The 18,274-nt window shown below is 42.1% G+C and overlaps 2 protein-coding genes across 8 annotated transcripts in view; both read right to left on the bottom strand.

Moving 5' to 3' along the window:
* Positions 1–535: 535 nt before the first annotated feature.
* PRPF39 (pre-mRNA processing factor 39) lies at positions 536–15,259 on the bottom strand. Of its 4 annotated transcripts, none has more exons than XM_082761770.1 (14): positions 15,202–15,259; positions 13,396–13,769; positions 12,274–12,399; positions 11,515–11,633; positions 10,668–10,835; positions 9,784–9,949; positions 9,278–9,385; positions 6,990–7,154; positions 6,545–6,671; positions 6,189–6,457; positions 5,436–5,620; positions 3,909–3,983; positions 3,233–3,353; positions 536–2,084 (listed from the first exon to the last, which is right to left on the bottom strand). In XM_082761770.1, exons 2-14 carry the CDS (start codon positions 13,735–13,737, stop codon positions 2,031–2,033), a joined length of 2,025 nt encoding a protein of 674 aa, XP_082617896.1. In that variant the 5' UTR covers positions 13,738–13,769; positions 15,202–15,259; the 3' UTR covers positions 536–2,030. The 4 variants fall into 4 exon arrangements, with proteins under 4 accessions (XP_082617896.1, XP_082617898.1, XP_082617899.1 ...); XM_082761772.1 differs by lacking the exons at positions 13,396–13,769; positions 15,202–15,259 and adding exons at positions 11,761–11,923; positions 12,027–12,095; XM_082761773.1 differs by lacking the exons at positions 13,396–13,769; positions 15,202–15,259 and adding an exon at positions 11,761–11,923.
* Positions 15,260–15,452: 193 nt separating this feature from the next.
* Positions 15,453–18,274, bottom strand: part of TOGARAM1 (TOG array regulator of axonemal microtubules 1) — a 39,231-nt gene continuing 36,409 nt past the window's right edge. For all 4 annotated transcript variants that reach the window (XM_082762014.1, XM_082762013.1, XM_082762015.1 and 1 more), the window contains 3 exons: positions 17,942–18,161; positions 17,282–17,368; positions 15,453–15,823 (listed from right to left, as the gene is read on the bottom strand). In XM_082762014.1, the coding sequence (XP_082618140.1) occupies positions 15,570–15,823; positions 17,282–17,368; positions 17,942–18,161 (561 nt within the window). In that variant the 3' untranslated portion in view covers positions 15,453–15,569. The remainder of the gene's footprint in view (positions 15,824–17,281; positions 17,369–17,941; positions 18,162–18,274) is intronic.

Here is an 18,274-nt window from a genome sequence, read left to right as displayed (position 1 = left end):
TGGAGTGTATTTACCTCAACACCACGCTCAAGTCAAAGCAATGTGTTTCTCTCTCAGCTTTATCTTTTGTGCAGCTGTTAGGTTTTACAACAGCACTCACCAACGGTATTAGTTCATCTAAAACATTAGAGGGGAAGAGGAAGGTGATGCTTTGTAATGCCATACGTAATTCTTAAACGCACATATATATTAGATTTCACCTTTAAATATATTTTGAAGTGTCAGGCATGATACTAACCCATTCCTGAAAGAGAACTATGTCTGCCTCAAAGTTCCTGAGGTGATTCTATACTAAAGGTACAGAGTTTTTTTTAAACAAGACAGCAGTAGAACCTGCAGAGGCTGGAATTCTTAGTGTGAATGAGGAAACCCAAGAAAGCTCCAAGAACTACTGAATTCCTTGCTTTTATTACGAAAATGAGAATGATCACTTTGATCAAATGAAAAAAAGTTTGCTCACATTGTGTACATGAAAAACTCTAGATACAAAAATCATCCCAAACACAGTTTGTGCTTCTTAAAAAAGAATGCAACATCATTTTGCACTGCATTTTAATTTTTGACCCCCCACACAGAATAGAAAATACATATCACAGCTTTCAAAGGCTGCCATATTAAGCTGAAGAGTTTGTTATAACACTACAAACAAAGTAGTCTCAGATTTGCTCACTGGGGCATAGAAAAAGATCTCACGGTGAAAGCAGGTTATGATTTGCCTGGGAAGGGGAGCAGAACAGGTCAAAGGAGAGCCTTGGCCCTGAACTGGCAGCCAGCCGAGACCGGCTTGTTTCCTATAGCAGCCACTGGGGCTAACAGAAATCACAACTGCTTTTAGAAAAGAAAAAGGTTGGATTTATTGATTGAATCTGTAGCATTGTATTGGGCTTAGGTGGCAGGATTTTGCTAGCGGGCAGCTGCGGGGGTTGCTCCAAGTCAGATGAAAGCCAGTTCCAGCCAAAATTGCGTCAAGGAGTGCCAGCTGCACTGCTGTGACAACACATTTAAGGAAGGCTAAAACACACCACACAGCAGCTGCAGGAGCAACAAGAGAAAAATGTGTGCAACATCTCTGCAGCCCCACGGTTACTGACGGAGAGGGCAGGAGGTGCTCCAGGTGCCCCAGCAGCCCAGGGGGTGCCCTGACAAAGCAGACGCTGCTGCAGCCTGCAGAGGACCCCATGGCAGAGCAGCTGGATGTGCCTCAGAACCGCAGCCCCTGGGGGACCCATGCTGGAGCAGCCTGTTCCTGAAGGGCTGCACCCCATGGTACAGGCGCGTGCTGGAGAAGCTCTTGGTGAGCTGCAACTCCGAGGGATCACGGTGCAGCACTTGGTGAAGGACCATGCCCCATGGGAGGGACCCCCACTTGAGCAGGGGAAGGTTGCAAGGAGGAATGAGCAGCAGAGAAGCAGCACAGCAGAGAAGCAGCATTATGACTGCAAGCCCTATTCACCATCCCCCTGTGCCACTTAGCACAGGAGAAGGCAGAAGAATGGAGATTGAAGCTGAACCTGGGAAGAGGGGGGATCAGGACAGTGTTTTTAGTTTGGTTTTAGTTCTCATTGCCCTACTCTGTTATGAATTAGCAATTCATTAATTATTTTTTGGCGAGCAAGCTCCCTGTCCTTACCTCAACCCACACCTTATTAAATCATATCTTCTCCCCCTGGCCCACTGAGGAAGGAGAATGAAAGCACAGCTGGGTGGGCACCTAGCAGTCAGCGCAGGTCAACCCACCCCAGGAATCAGCATGAGACTGAAAAACATTCTCCAGAGAGCTCCATAAGTTAGTGCAGGGAATTAAAAAAAAAAATGCATTTATAGTAAACTAGAATTGTACAGAGATACCATTTATCAGTTATCAGCACACAAATCTTGCTTCACACATACCCTGTGAACATCAGCTCATTTTACATGCAAAAGGACAAAAAGCAAGTATTACAACAGTTCTTTAACATCCCTAATTTAGAAAAATATATTTTACTCTTTCTTCGCCGAAACTGCACAGTGAGCTTCATTCACTCTTCTGATCAAGTTGAAGGAGAATAATACTGTCCGTAATTCCACGCGTTCTGGTAATTGTACTAGAGAAAGATACACAACAATGCAAGTCAGAACAGCCATGTTCCTGGAAGGGGATCTGATTAAGCTATCTATCATTCCTGAAAGACACATCTAAGTTCACCCCTTTGTAATTTTAATTGCTCTGAACAGACCAGCTGCTGTGGTGATACAAGTGTCAACATGGGTGATACAAGTGTCAACATGCTCCGTGTCACATCCAGAACAATCCTGTCTCAATGCCTTTTGTTTGAGGCTTTACATCAGATTGAGATGCAGGATGCATGCAAAGTGTGGAACAACTCAGGGTGTTCCTCTTCAATATAAGGCCCACAAGCTCTGAACCACCTTACAAAATCTACTGGAAATCAGTTTTGTTACTGAGGTAAAACTGAAGTGTGGTTTAGATGCAAAGTCAATGATCAGATTTTTAGCAAAGGCCAGTGCTGAAGCAGATACTGTTGCCTGCAGTGTTTTTAATTGCTTAAGAAGCATGCATTAAGCAGCATGCACTTAGAAAGTCTTCAAATACAGAACAGGTCAAAGTGAACCTCTTGTGCCTCAAATCCCCTCTTTGGTAACTGCCCTACAGCTCTTCCTGATTTCCATTTCAACAGAAGGGAAGTAGCAGAAGATAACGGAAGTGTCCACTCTTACAGCAAACCCCACAAGCAAGGAGAGCCAAGTGTCCTGTCACTATTCCCTATAAGTCTATCAGTTTGCAGCTAGCAGAAGCCATCACTGAGATAGTTGCCATGGTCTCACTGCAACCAGCTGCACCCATCTCAGCTGAGTTTAGGTATTTAGCAGCACAACCCATACTGAGATATAACAACTAGTTGGAAAAAGTTGGTAACCCAAGGTCATCTTCCTGGGCAAAAGGTTGCAGCACAGAACATGTCTATTGCCCTCTGGAAGCAATATCCTTCACCTACACTTCCCTTCATATGAAGAGCTAGCCACCAAGCTGCTAGCACTGCTCCACGCTAAGAGAGAAATATTTTACACTTCTATAACAGAAAGAAAAGCAAGCAACTAAAATGAGCTAGGGTTGTATTCCAACCTTTCCCTGCCAGCTGGCACTTGGCCACAAAGAACAGTGACTGGGAAAACAACAATTTGCATATATTCAGAACATGTGTTAAAAGAAGTAATCAAAGCATACACCTACCTGATACCAGGCGTTATAGTTGTATGCTGCCTGATTGACCTGCATGTCCCCATCCATCATCTGTGCCGATGCCATAGTTGGGTCATCTGTGAGCATCTTTTTTTCATCTGGCTCTTCTGACCTGCAAAGTTTTTATACACTTGTAAATGGTATCTTAGACTTTGAAAAATGTCTGTGTAAGAAATACTAGAATGGATAAGGGTAAGTAATATTTTCCAAGCTGGCATCCTGTCCAAACAGAGCAATGGAATACGAGTCGGAAAAAGATGGTAGTATGTGGTGCTCAGCACAACAGGCTGCTTTTGAAATTATACTGGTGCTCAAACTGAGACACCTACAGCATGCATCTCCTTAGAGATTTAGTTATTTTTAACAGTATTTAGTTATTCCTGTGATACACAATTAAAAGTTAACTTCCAATAAATGTTTCCAAATGTAAGCCAATAGCATAGCCCTGGCATATACTTTTAAGCAATTAAAGTTATTTTGTTCTAACAGTAGGTTTTAAGCTAGTATAGACTAAACAAAACAAAAAGCCTCTGAGATTGTTCTCCAAAATATTTCCAAAGCATTTACATGCTTTGTATCAGACATTTCAGTGGAGTACATGTTGCAGCTACCAGTATTGCATAACCTATCAAGTCGGTGTATAACCTCAGGTGAACACACTCCCTACCCGTTCTCTGCTCTTCTTTTCAAAGAATCCTGCTCCTTTAGAAGTGCTTGATGTTCATCATAAGCATCCAAAAGCCTGAAGAAGACAAAAGAAAAAAACAGCACTTTGTTCACCACTTCCATGTTAATGTTTTAAATATAAGCAACCATTTTAAGAAGTCTAGTTCAAAATGTAAAAATACTAAAACATTCTAAAACAAATTCAATCCTAATCTGTATTTTCTTCCAGTGATTCACAATGGAGATAGGAAAACAAACAAAGTAATTTGAAAGGGGGATTCCACAATGCAGAGTAAAAAATTTTTTCAGAAGTGTTACCTTAAAAATTCCCAACATTTTGCTCAACTTTTAGCGTGCTTCACACAGTTCTTTATAAACAAACATCATAGAGAGATTTTAGACAACTTGTCTGTGATACAACTACTCCCTCCTTCCAGTAATTAAATTACTTCACCTAAGTGTTGATGCTATCCATAGGAGTATTGATATTTAGGAAGCTGCACTTCTTTGACTACTGGAAATGAGTATTAGACAGAATTAAAACAATTCTGAAGTTGTACCCACTGCCTTTTCCCAAAGGGTATGGAAAGAACAAGTGTATCTAACACAGAACAAGAGTTACAGTATTCATGTACTAAGTATAACCACCTATTGACGAATGAAAGCTTAAGACTTGTATTTCCTAACTGAAATTCACATGAATAGCTAAATATAAAGTTCATTCGCAGCATAAAACAGTTTACAAGATATCAGTTGAAAAATGCTTCTTCTATCAATATTGCTCTTAGTGAAAAGTTTCTTGTACAGATTCTGCCCTCTCATATTATTTGAGAGCTTAAAATTTAATTTTGTTTGGACTGTTTAGGACTCCGAAGTTGCAATGCCCAGCTGCCATGCAAGTTTGAGTGTTCAGAGTCAACGTAAGTTGAAACTATTTTTCAAAAAACATACAAAGCAGAAAAACTAACTCATGGTTAAACTTTCCAAGTTAATTAGCTGAAAAATGTAAACAAAAACAAAAACTTATTTTACATTAGAGAATATTAAGATGAAAAAAGGCTATTAGCAATAGAAGTGCAAATTTCACTTAAATATCTGATCCTCCCATGTAAGCGTACAGCACTGTTAACAATTTTAAACATAGAGAAATACCAAAAAAATGCAGTTTTGGAACATGAAGCAGTGACCCAGGGTACAGAAATATTTTACACCTGTGTCGCAGAACACTTCACTTTCTCTTTGAGAGGCATCCCCCTTTAAAGTAAGAAGTGACAGGCAACAGGATTTTGCCCTATAAGGCATTAGGTATTTCAGGAAAAAAAAAAGGATAACTTTCTGAAAAGAAATTTCTACTTCAAGATAGTCAAAATAGGACTTTGGTTTAGAAAAACACCTACACCTCAGAGAGCTGATGACAAAAAAAAAAAAAAACACCTTATGGACGCAGCTAATGCTACCCCTTTCCTACTACTTTTACAACCCCTCTTTTGGTGACCTTAGTTTGGCCACTGCACAGATTATATCTTACTTGTTTACATCAGAACCAAAGTCTTCAAGAAATTCCACTTTTCTCTGAGAAAATGTAATCCTCATTTTTATAGACAATTCACCATTAACAGCTTTATCAAAACAGCTCAAAATGTTTTCTTCGTTTTGCTTGAGATCACCACTGTACTCCATTTCAAGTAAGTTGAGATACAGTTTTGTATTTTCCTGTGGGAAAAAATAAAGTATCGGAAGCTGCAGATCTGTCATATCATATTTAACACTGAATGCATGTCTACAATGTGTTCTGAAACATAAGCATATGCTAAGAGAGCCAATATAAACATCTTGTTCTTAAATGAGGTCAGAGATGACCAATATATTTCACAAATAGAACAGAAGTTAGCTAACACTACAAAACCAGATGTGATGTTGAGCTAACAGTTAGGGCTGGAGTGTTACACAAAATGCTTCAAGAATACTGCCTACATGGTCACTTTTGTTTGCCTTGAGATACAAACACTCCCATAAGTGTTTATGGTTCTAAAGAGGGAACATGAAGGTACGAAGCAAGTTATGCATCTGATTAAAGAGACTTACAGCTTGCAAATTTCCAGAGTTGAAAGCTGTAAATATGGCAACATCAGTTTAGAGGGACTGGTGTCTCCATGCAGCAATGGAACATTACATACAGTCAAAATACCTGTCATCATTGTTGCCATATTTATAAAAGGGGTTCAGAAAGAAAAAAACCAGTTTGCTGTATTAAAAACAAAAACAAAGAGGAAACACATACTTTGTCAATTTCTATGGCTTCTGACAGCACTTTTCTTGCCTTTGGAAGATTCTTCTGTACTTTGAAGAGGTGCCGAGCTAATTTGATGGAATAAAATGACGATTCACTAACTGACTTGGCGTTCCTAATGGCTTCTTCAAGCAGGTGTTCAGCTTCTTCCATGTTTCCATGTCTGCGCTCTAAGCTTACTCTTCGCAAGCGAACCATAGCTAGACCTAGAATACATTCTTCAAATGTTTTCAAGATTCTTCTTGCTTCGTCGATGTTGCCTAAAACACCAGTGAAAATGCCTTAAAATGATACATTCAACAGCTTCTTCAAAACAGAATCCCTCCCAGTAAAAACCTTGTTCTTACCCTGCTGTTCCTCAAAGGCAGCCCACAGCATGTGAACCATTGGTTTCTTGGGAAGATGTATTGTGCAAGCCCTGCTGTAGACATGCCTCACTCCTTCAATACTATGATTCTCCATGTATTTGGCATACTATAGTTGAAAACAGAGCAGAGATTGAACAATATTACAGCTTATATTTGTCTTTAAATACCTGACAGAACGATAAAATTCTTTTGTTTAAACCCATTCAGCACCTTTATTGAACCACTAGACTAGTTTCTGTAAGGAAGGACGTAGAGAGGCAACGAAGTTGGCATATGCAGCAGTCAAATCTGGTTGCAAGCAGACCATCTCCTAATGCAACAGATATAGTTATATATGAACAACATTCAACAAGAGTACAAAAGGTTAGTCACTAGATCAATGTATGCAGTCGGTAGGAGATCAGTGGTAAACCACTTCCCTTACCTTAATCCAGAAGTCCTCATAGAGGGCACATGAAATAACACATCTTTCAAAGAGGACCACAACTCGCTCATGAGTTCCATTTTCTATCTCAAATTCTAAGTACTCTTTCCAGTTTTTCAGCTGAGCTTTCTCCAGAGGTTTTACGTGAAAGTAAGGCCTCTTTATCTGCAAGAGTGATAGGTTGGCAACGTATGACTAATAAGCATACAACCAGATGGGTTAGAAAACAACCCCAAGCCATTCAAGTAATGCCACTGAAATAAGCAGGACTTCAGAGTGTTTCTTCATCACCTATTCGAGTCAGTCAAGTGGGATAATCCCACTTGATTGGGAAACTGCTGACAGTTACATTACACCAATGCTTTGTTTGCCTATAAAGCTTTTTGAAATCAAGTGTTCAAAGAACTTGAAGAACAAGACAATTACTCCCTTGCAAACCTACTGTTACAACATAACAAGGACATTATAAATAACAGTTATTGTCCACATACAAATATACAATCAAAGTACTTACCATTGTACTAGTGCACATCCTACAAATTAAGTTCCAAATTTAGTTGAGAAACATGGCAAGGAAAGACAGAGCATCGGATTGAACTTCAGATGAAGTATTTACATTAAGCTGATTATTTAGTAGCTAGCAAGATTGCATTTTTACTCCTGACAAGAGCAGTTCTGATGGACAGAGTTCAGAAGGGAAAGTTTAAACACTGCTTTGAACTCAATATAGCAAGACATCCTTCCAGAGATCTTTTGCTTTTCTTCTCTTCAGTTTTAATTTCACCTCATAATTTCTCTCCTGTACATTTCTACCCCAGCGACATCCATCCAAGTCTCCAGAGAAATTTTATAATTAAGCAGAAACATTCAATCCTTCAAGGCCACACAAAACCTAAAGCCCATCATCCCCTCCACGCTCCTTACTGAGCTCTACTATGGAATCCAGTAAGGTCCTTGTCTTGATAAATTCACAGATGCATTGGTGCCACTGAAGTAATAGTAAAGAAGGTCTAAGTGGCCTCCATCACTGCTACCTGACATCAACTGTGTATTGACCTCACTTCTGTCCATTGTAAAGACTTATACAGTTTTGTTTTCCACTCTTTATAGACCCAACATGTTAGTATCTATAGAGAAGAAATACTTTTAGTAGAGCAGGTATAGATTGTGGCCAAGAGCAATACAGAAAACCCATCAGAAAACAGGTTATTCTACGGCACGTCTGCAGTTGTAGCATTCTTCAAATCTTCAGTAATCTGTAGCTTACTGATCCTGTGAGTATAACAGCTACACTCACACAACACATCAGCATATTTGACCCTCATCTCCTCTAGGGACAAGTTTGGTATCCTTTGCTTCCTTCTAGGACAGGTACCTCGTACAAAAGTGTTCCTGCAACACGCAGAACTGGTAACAACAGCACTTCAGGCTGTTGTATAACAAGAAAGGGGAGATCGCTTTGGTCTGACTTTGTGCTAGGAATGATTACAGTGCTGTATTTTTGAGTTCCTTTGGCTTATAAGGTATCTTGCCTACTCTAACAGAGCATGGTGAGTAATGTAAGAACAGGTCTGAGATCGCGCAGACTATTAAAGAACCTCTGAGATCTGTCCCAGCTGTTCAATATCATCTTTTCAAAGAGTGTTATGTAAATTTAAGACAAGAACAAAATGTTATATAATAACATGTTTGCCAAATTGAGAATTAAAAACTCAGTCTGCTTTTAAAAAGTAATTAAGCTTAATTCTATATAGAAAGTATTTTGATAAATAAACGATTGGCTTAATTACTTCTAACATGTTATATATGGGAGCTGCAGGTTATGATGGCTACTTCTGGAAAACAAAACTAACTGATTTCAGACTTGAGTGCAACCAAAAAATACACATGCAAACACAAACATCACTCTGCTTTTAGGACACGCCTACCTTTTCAATTAAAGAAGGGAGGAAGGTAGCAACTCCAGTGATTTTGTAATACTCCAGGTGCATACTGATTGGCATAGCGTTTCATACATGTACATTTAAAGACTACTCAGTAAAATAACATTACACCATCTTGCCTCTCTTCAAATACTGTTTGAAGACTGTTACATCCTCAGATGACAGAGTTGACCTCACAAGCTGCTTTTTGATAGGAAGAATGGCACAGAAGTAAAGCTAGATCTATGTTCAAAACACCACAGTTTAAACTGTAAGGCCTGCCTAACTGTTAGTCAAAATTCTTAATTCCCAGTTTGTTCAAAACTGACACATGCTGCCTCACATAGAAAAAAGAAATGAACTTACCCCTTCCTCAAATGTCCACCTCTTACTGACTTCATGTTCATTGTGATTGAACATTTCTTGATGAATCTCAATGATCCTGTGCCTCATGTTTTCTATTTCAGTGATTAGCTAAAACACAATTGTTAAAAAAAATGTAACAGGTAGATACCACAGTGCACTTTAAGATAACAGTAATATAGGCAAAGTAGCACAGATGCACTAAATGCTATACAAAACAGCTTGGGAAGGGAGGGGGGCGTTGCCCCGATGATACCTTGGCTCTTAGCGCAACCCAATTGAATTTGTTTTCTGTGTGAAGTTTTGGTCTCATCTTAACGATGATGAACTCCATTTCTTTCATACCTATGAAAATGCTGGAAGCGTATGCTCTACAGACAAAGAGCAGTGATATGCAAAAAACTAGGTGAACAGATCTGCTACAAACATACTAGATTGTCTGCAAATATATACTTCTCTTAGCCACAGATTAGGGCAAGGAATCCAACAAACTCTCTCTGCAAGTGTACCTTGGCAGGGTCAGTTATATCTTCAGTACCGGAGGGCAGATCATCTCCAGGTGACACATCCTCCCCACTGTGGCCATTCGCAGATGCCAGTTCTCTGCGCAGCTGAATAAACTGCTCCGTAGTTAGAAGTTCTCGTGGCAAATTGTTTTGTACATGGTCTTTAAACCTAAGAGAGTTAGAAACAAGTCAACACACATTTGACGTTTTCTGTTTTAATACTCTGCGTAACCAGAACACACAATAAACCCTACTGGGATTCTTTATTACTTTATCAACCTAGAGCAAAAATGAGCATGCAACTTGTGACAACATGTGCACAAAACAAACCTCGCACTATTTTTCAGATATTCAGAAGCTTTACATTTGAAAGCGAAATTAAAGGACAAGGAAATTCAGTGGTGAAAACAGAGCACTTAGGTCTGCGAAAATTACAAGGAAGACCGCTGTATAATTTAACTAGAGCTTCCGGATCCCTCTTAACCTCTCTGTACTAACACAGAATTCTACTATCTAACACTTATCCAAGTACTTCTATTTGGGTTTCAACAAAATTAATGTTTAACCACAAACGAGCACTGCATGAGGAAGTAAGTTTTAAAAATCGCTCTTCTGCTTTTTTTTTTCCAAAGACATCCCCACTTCTCACTGACGCTTCCAATGCCTTCCTTTATTCCACAGCAGAATTTGTGTTTTAATGTAAAGCCATATTCTGAAAATATGTATCAGTACTTAAAAGTTAGTCAAAGCATGAGTAAATAAACGAATATATAAAGCTAAGCAACTATTTTAAACTGCTCTTAATAAATATTTTCACATTTACAGAAATAGGTTTGCATGTGCTTGAGAAATTCATGGCATTAGCTACTCCTTTGTTTTCTCTTTACCTTTGGAAGTGATGACTGTAGAGCTGTGTTGGAATTCCAAGGATACGATCATATATGGATGTAACTTCCCTCAGGTTTCCCTGCTCATTTTCCCAGTTTATATACATCTCCCATAGTCTGTCAGAACGGAAATCTGTCCCAGCGGCTAAAACTGCGTGTTCGTAGGCTCTGAAAAGTAATTTACAGTTGATTCTGAATGCGGTGACAGAGCAAGGAATAGTTCTGGTTTTTATTTATTTAGATATTTTGCTTAGAGATTCTAGATGTCCTCATTTACTTGCAAACCCACAAATTCATGATTTAAATTCTTCAAAGTATCTTCTAGATATCTGTCACAAGACCTCTAGAGATTCAGAGTTCACACTTACCTTGTTTTCTCCAGTACTATTACAACAGAGCAAAGAAAAGTTAACAGAAAAAAGCCAAAATACAAAACACTAAGAAAATACATAGTCTTTAGCACTTAGATCCTGGAAAGAAGCTTCTAAATTTAATTTCAGTTCAAACTGTAGTGGAACCTCTTACTCAACCAGGGCCATTACCAGCAGATGAGCTGAGATATTCTAGAATCACCAAGAAATTAAATTAAAAATCTTCTATGGAGAACCTGTTCCAGCACTGCATACCACTCTAGAGCTTCACAAAGCATTTCTAAGGTGCAGTCTGAAGTTCACAACTTGTACCACGTTGTAATGTCTACCACTACTCCATTTAGCTCCATAAACTCCTAGAACTCCCTAAAATAGGTCGTTATTAGGTAGCCCCTTAGTGTAGCTGGATTAAGGTGTTTAAGTTACGTAACTATCTGCACGTGCTTCTTGGACCACTTAGACTGCTTTCAACTTACCCTCGAATCGTATTGTTAGTTTCAGGATCATCGGGGTCCAAGGTGTCTTTTAAGAAGTTTATATAATGTATCCAAAGGTCAACACTAAGAGGAATTGCCTGAAGCCCTCTGCGATAAACCTATGAAGAGAACATGAACTGTACTTCAAATACTCACTGGTGTCCTAAGAGAGAGGCAACACTGTGTTATCCGGTGAACCTTAGAAATACTAATTACTGGAATTTTGTTTAAATAATCTACCATTACCATTCGGGTGGAGGTTGGATAGAACATGGCAATGTTCTGATCTCCACGTGCAGAGTCTTGATCTTCAAAGCGCAGCGGTCCCTGCATTCTGACCAGGTTGTGTGGGCAGGCTTTGGGGTACAGACCATAGGGCACAGACCCATTAGAGCATCATTGACAGCGTCTGACCAAAAATGCAATAAGATGTAGCAATTGTGACCAGCAAACCAACTATATTGCTTTGAAAATGAGTAATAAATGTAAGTGACAGAAAAGCCCTGCCCTACTTGTTAAGCTGCAGTGTAATACAGAGGCTTGCACTGCAAAGCTTGACAAACTGTAGAGGTTTAACGCACCTGCCAACAAAGAGAGAAAACATTAGCTACAAATGCCACAGAAGTGACAAGTGCAAACAAAATCCCTACAGACCTGACCACGTGTGGCAGGTACTGGCAGCCAAATGACTTGCAGCGCGTTAGTCATTATTTGGCCAACGGGACCAACGGCAACTGCTTCGCCCAGCTACCTACGTACCTCATCGGACTGTTTAATGTTGTCGTGTCGCTTTTCGAGGTCTGCATACTTTTTCCAATATCCATAACAATATGGATAATGTGTGAAAAACTTGTCAAACGCTTTCCTGGCAGCCGGTATGTGGTTCTGCAAGAAACACACAGCGAAAGGTAATATGTTATCTCCAACATACAGCCCGAGGAACAGAACAAGCACCTAGCTGGCATCTTGTCCGGGAACGACAGCTGCAGGCAGAGCACGCAGCCATGCAGCGCAGTACACCATCTCCACCGTCTCACAGACAGATCAGGAGAAGCATAAAAACAGGACAAAAACGATGAAGTGTCTTCAGTAGCTTTTTCCTAGCCACAAAGTTCACAGCTTGGAGACTTCCTTAGACAGAGTCATTTTCCTGTTACAGCCCTGTGCAATTTTTGTTTTTCATGAATTTACATGGGCTCAAGAAGCAACAAAACTTCTGTATTCAAGTATCCTGCAGTTAAGTCCCACAAGTCAGTCCTATGTTGTGTGAAAATCCATTCGTGCTTTTGGGCACGTGGTTAAGAATCAAATGAAAGCAACAGATGGGAGGTCACATTGAGCTTATTCTCACCAAAAGCTGAGAAGGGTGATACAAAACTCAAGTGGGATCAACATGTTTTTAGTAATAGTGAATGTGCCCAAGTGCCTAGCTTTCAAAAAGCTAGCAAGAATTTTCTGTTTGCATTATAGGTGATTATTTACTATCAAAATCTAATTGCAGAGAGTTATCTCTAGTAAAGAACAAGTTCTAGCAGGCAGGTTCACCTTTAGAATCTGGAACAAAGTTCTTTTAAGTGTAAAAAAAAAAAAACCACATTATTAACATTTTCAAAACAATTACTGTTTTAACACTGCCTTCAAAATTGTTGCTCTTGTTTTGTGATCTCTGCTGACAACACTGGTAACAGTGACTGTCTTGAAACTGTATGTATGAAAGCCTGACACACAGGTCTAGATTCCTTACTGGAATAACTGCTGTCTTAAAACAGCACGTATCAACGCCTGATGGACTGTTCTAGGTTTGTTACTGGAATATGTTAGCTAATTTGGTTTTGTTTGGTTATTTCTGGAAGACTAAGGAAAAAGGGGGCACATACTAACCTCTTGCTCTACGTACTGCAGGAGATATACCCATCCTGTGAAATCCTGGTGATTGTCCTCTACTACTTTCCAGAACTTGTCAAAATCTGGAGGGAAGCCAGCCTCAATATCTGTTGTCTGTAAGCTTTCAATATTTGGAATTTCACCCTCTTCTTGTGCGTTCTCTTCATTCAAATCAGGGGAACTATCAGGTGATTGTTCCATCTCAGTTACACTCATAATTTCTGTACTGAAGTCCATATGCTGTTCTTCTGTTGCTGTTTCGGTGCCATTGCCTGTGCTGTCATTGCTTACAGTCGTCGTTGTCGTCTTCTCCTCCTCCGTATTATCCGAGTTCTCCATGGCTGAGGTTAAAGGTGTCCTGCAGTACTATCCTACAGAAATAAAAACATTCAACGTTCCAGCAGTGAAGATCCAAGTAGAACTGGGCTGTGAAATATCAGCCCATGCAGTCACTAATTCAGCTGCAACACTAGCAGAAAAAGGCTTTGAGAGCTGTAGCTGTTCCTACTTATAGGGAGGGGATGAGGGAAGCTTTTATTCCTAATAGCCATTACTTAAATCAGAAAGCTGCCCACCCTCTCTAATGGCTGCAGAGAGTAGATTGGTTAAGCTACAAATAAAGAGCTGAGGGTATTAAGATGTATCCCATTGTGTTACTTTAAAAACAGCTCATTGATATTGATCTTTCTCTTGCTCTAACATAAGAGCGTGGAAGACTCAGAAAAACCTAAAACATTCAAAAAAATAGGGATTTTACCTAAACAACCAGAGGCAAATTTCTAGTTAAACTAGGAACATGAGTGTGAATGGATTACTCCTACATTAGACTGCAGAAGGTAACACTCGAGCAGTTTCCTGATTCTCAACCATTCAAGAGTCTCCCACGTGCCTCATGCGCTCCTGTGTTTCATCACATCTGCTTCACTCATGAGTCTCATCCACAGCTAAAACAGAAGTTTGTACCCATCGTATGTTTTGACATACACACATAAATCTTTGTGGGTTTTCCCAAAAAACTACAACAAATAACTAACAAGGTATAAAAGCAAGCCAATACAGTTTTCCTGGGTGATTCTGTTCGTAGTTCTAAAACTGAGGAGGCTAGCAAAACTGTCCTTACACATACAAGAGTTTTAAGGCCTAAACTTATTCTGAGACGTGATGGATATTCTCCACTTCTGGCTGATTCGGGCGATGTGTTCCAGCCCAAGAAACACCTCCCCCAACTCCAGCTACGTCCTCGGATTAGGAGAAGGAAAACGGGAAGAGAAAAAAAAAAAAAAAAAAAGGGACACACACACACGCACACGCACACACTCCGCGTTTCAAGCGCAACCTCCAGGTCTCTTCGGCAGTTTGCTTCCAACCGAGCGCCTTCGGGAACGCCCCGAGGGCAGGGCAGCAGCGCGGGGCCCCCCCTAACGGCGGGCCTGCCCTGGGAGCGGCCGGGAGGCCGGGGCACACCGCGCAGGGGCGGCCCCGTGCGCCAGGCCCCGAACCGCCGCCGCCTGCGCCGCGCCTGGCGGTACCCGCAGGGCCCCGCTGCCCCCCGCAGGCCGGGCCGGGCCCCGCACGCGGCAGCGCCCCGCAGGGCACGGCCCCGCCCCCCCCTCCCCCCGCACCGCGCGGCCCTCACGGCGCTGGGCCGGGGCCGGGCCAGACCGGGCCGTGCCGCCCGCCTCGCTCCGTACGGCCCCAGCCCGGCCCCGCGGCGCAAGGCCCGCGCTGCCCGCCCCCTCCCCACGCTCCAGGCCCCGTCCCCACACCCCCGGCCCCGTCCCGGTCCCGGTCCCCGTCCCGCACCTCCCGCGGTGCCCCCGCGCTGCGGCCTCCTCGCGCTCCGCCGGCCACTGGACGAGCGCGCGGCCCGCGCCTGCGCATTAGAGCCCGCGCCCGCCGCTGCGCCGGCGCTTCGGAGCCTGGCGCCTGCGCGCGGAGCCCCCGCTCCCTCCGGCTCCGCGCCTGCGCGCTGCGCGCCGCCTGCCGCCCGCCAAATGGCGGCTCCCTCCCCCCTCCCCCCCCCAATCCCTGAGGGGCGCCACGCTCAGCGCTGTGTCCGCCACGGGCCCTTTATTGCCACAGCGCCCGCCCCGCGCCGAGCCAAAGCCGCCGGCCCCGCGCGGGCAGCTCCGCCTGTGTCCCTTGCGGTGCCCGGTCCGTGCCCCGTCCCGTCAGGCCGGCAGCTCCAGGACCTCCTCCAGGCTCCTCCTGACGTGCGGGGGCTGCGCGGCGGCGCGTGCCAGCAGCACGGGGCCCATCTGCGCGAACAGGGCCCGGGACAGCTTGGCCGTGGCCGCCCGGATGCTGCCCCCGGTCCCCGGTGCGGGGCCGCCGCTGCTCGCCGTGCCCAGCAGGTGCCAGAGCACGGCCAGGACCTTCTGCTCCACGGCCTGCGGCTTCCGCGGGTACAGCTCCGCCACCAGATCTGCGTGACAGGAACAGCGCGTCAGCAGCCGCTGGAAATTGTTGTAAAACACAGTTCAGAAGCGACCCCCCTGCTCTGAGGGAGGTTTAAAAGCACCGAGTCACACAGCAGAGTCTCCTCAGAGCCACTGGCACAAAAACCTGGCCGTTTGCCAGCAGAATGAGTGGCCCTCACTAGGCCGGCTTTCCCTACAAACACCTCTTTAGTCATCTCAAAAATTCACACAACTGTTGATGAGTTTAACTCTCTACTAAAAATAAACACGCCATGCACTTGCACAGCATTTGATATTTTACGATTCTCCTCCATCTCAGAAATAGCCAGTAGGTGTTTGAATTTAAGGAACAAAGTAACCTCACACTAGAAATGTATGTGTATTCAATGAAGCGTTTTCTCTACCTGGACAATTACATCATTAATTCGCTATCTAATTGGCAAGTACTTGCCTTTGTGCTAGGATGCGTGTGGACTTTTCTGATATACGTAATGCAAGCTACTCAGAAAAATTCCACCAAGAGAATTTAAAGGTTTGGTGATTAATACTTTCTGAAAGTATGCATTTAGGATCATTTCAAGAATAGACCTTCCACTGTAATGTTTAGTTCAATGTTATGGCTATTACACAGTGAACTACTCTCAAAGTAAGCCAAGTTCAAGCTTACTGCCCATGAAGACATCTCTTGTTCCCTTAAAACATCAAAGGGAAATCCAACACTACTGCTAGTAATAATCCCCAATATTAAAATATGTATGTACGTTCTAAAACATTTGTCTTTAAACTTCTGACACCTGCTTAGGAAGCAGACCATCATGAAGTCTGCCATCTGTGTGGTGCCTCTAGCTCAGCTTGCACCTTGTCTCCTTTACGACTGAACACCAAGAAGTGTTACCAAGCCCCTGGGGCAATGAGAACAAAACCAACTATGAAAAGTAAAAAGGTACGGCAGTAAAATTGTGGAGCTGGAAGGAGACAGCCTTAGGGAAGAGAAAAAAGCAGTCACTCTTCCTGGCAGGAGTACAGGGGAGTGGGTGCTGAGAGGCAACAGGACTTGCAGCAAGTAAGCGAAGGAGGCCCTGGGCCCCTGGCTCTACCTGGACACAAATGGTCACTCACAGGACAGAGGGAGACATGAGGGGACCCAACTCACAGCACAATTTAATATAAAGCTGCTCAGTTTCCAAGAGAATGAAATTCACCACAAAACAACCCTTTTTCTCTTTGGTTTGATAAGCTTAAGCTGTCTACACCTCTTCTGGGGGAGTATCTAAATATAATCTTTTATTTTGTCAGTAATAGCTTCAATTTGCATTAGAAGGGGGTGAAATCTGAAAATTATTGCATTGTTAACACTCACAATCTACTGTGGCAGATATGCAGCCACCACCATCCTATAATGGATTTGCATAATTAGGATGGTAGAAAAACAAGCAAACATGCAGAGCAAAACTTCACCTTACCAGCAAGCTTTTCTGTGATGTCTTGTTTTGCTTTTCCATGCAGAAACTGGGCTTTTGTGCAGAATGGCTGGAGAAGCAAATAGTTGTCTAAATTCAAAGAACAAAACACATTAAGAATTGGAAACAGAAAATTAAACACACAGGAAATTAATACGATATAGAAAAATGTAAATAAGAACCTTACTTGTGATGTATTTACTACAAAAATCACAACATATTATTTAAGGGAATAAAAGCCTAAAAGATACTCTTAACAAGCCCTAGCTCCTCCTAGTCTGGTAAAACATAGCATTTTCATTTACTGAAAGTACTAACAAAAGAGATGAAGATGGAAAATAGCTGTGGCATACACACATCTCTGAGAGTCTAGTCCTTTGACCTGCTCAAGAGATTCAGCAGTCTGACACGCTTCTGGATGATGAGACACCTGCTATGCAAATATAACAACCCCACCTATGTGCTTGAGACAAGTCCAGCTAGCTGCATTTCCCTATTGAAATATGAAGATGACTTGCGTGCTTTAAAATGTGTGAGAATAAAACCAATGATGCATTACACAATGTAACAATTTGATGAAAATTATTGGAAAGAAGAACTCTTTAAATTAAAAATGTAATTAATGCAATTAAAACTCTTCAAAATTAAGAGGGAGAAAATTACCTAAGTGTTGACATAGAGCCTGAATAACATTTGTGGCAGCTGCATAAATCCCTGGATTTTTGGAGTTTAGGTTGTTGTCTACCATTGCAGGAACCAACATGTTGATCACCGGAGATAAATTGTCTTTCAGCAGTGGAATCATCTTGTACATTGTCTCCAAAGCAACCTGATTTACTTTACTGTTTGAGTCATGTAACCGAGGCTTGAAAGCATCAAAGATCTGAAAAAGCATCCAAACAACATTTGTCTGAATTAATTAATACTTGAGGTGGATATTATGTTTCTTGCTTTTTTGTTACACTTCAGTTGTCCATCTTAGCAAAAGATGGCTCT

This window comes from Aythya marila (assembly GCF_965140915.1).
Source record: "Aythya marila genome assembly, chromosome: 5".
NCBI lineage: Eukaryota > Metazoa > Chordata > Aves > Anseriformes > Anatidae > Aythya > Aythya marila.
This window is presented reverse-complemented; position numbering and strand designations above follow the sequence as displayed.

Bases quoted from the DNA above. Each gene is read 5' to 3' on its own strand.
- PRPF39 (XM_082761770.1), bottom strand. From the start codon at position 13,737: ATGGAGAACTCGGATAATACGGAGGAGGAGAAGACGACAACGACGACT. The intron at 5,621-6,188 runs GTATGTGTTTCC...TTTTTCCCACAG, and splicing joins AAGCCATAGAAATTGACAAA to GAAAATACAAAACTGTATCT. The intron at 3,354-3,908 runs GTAGGGAGTGTG...AAAACTTTGCAG, and splicing joins AAAAGAAGAGCAGAGAACGG to GTCAGAAGAGCCAGATGAAA.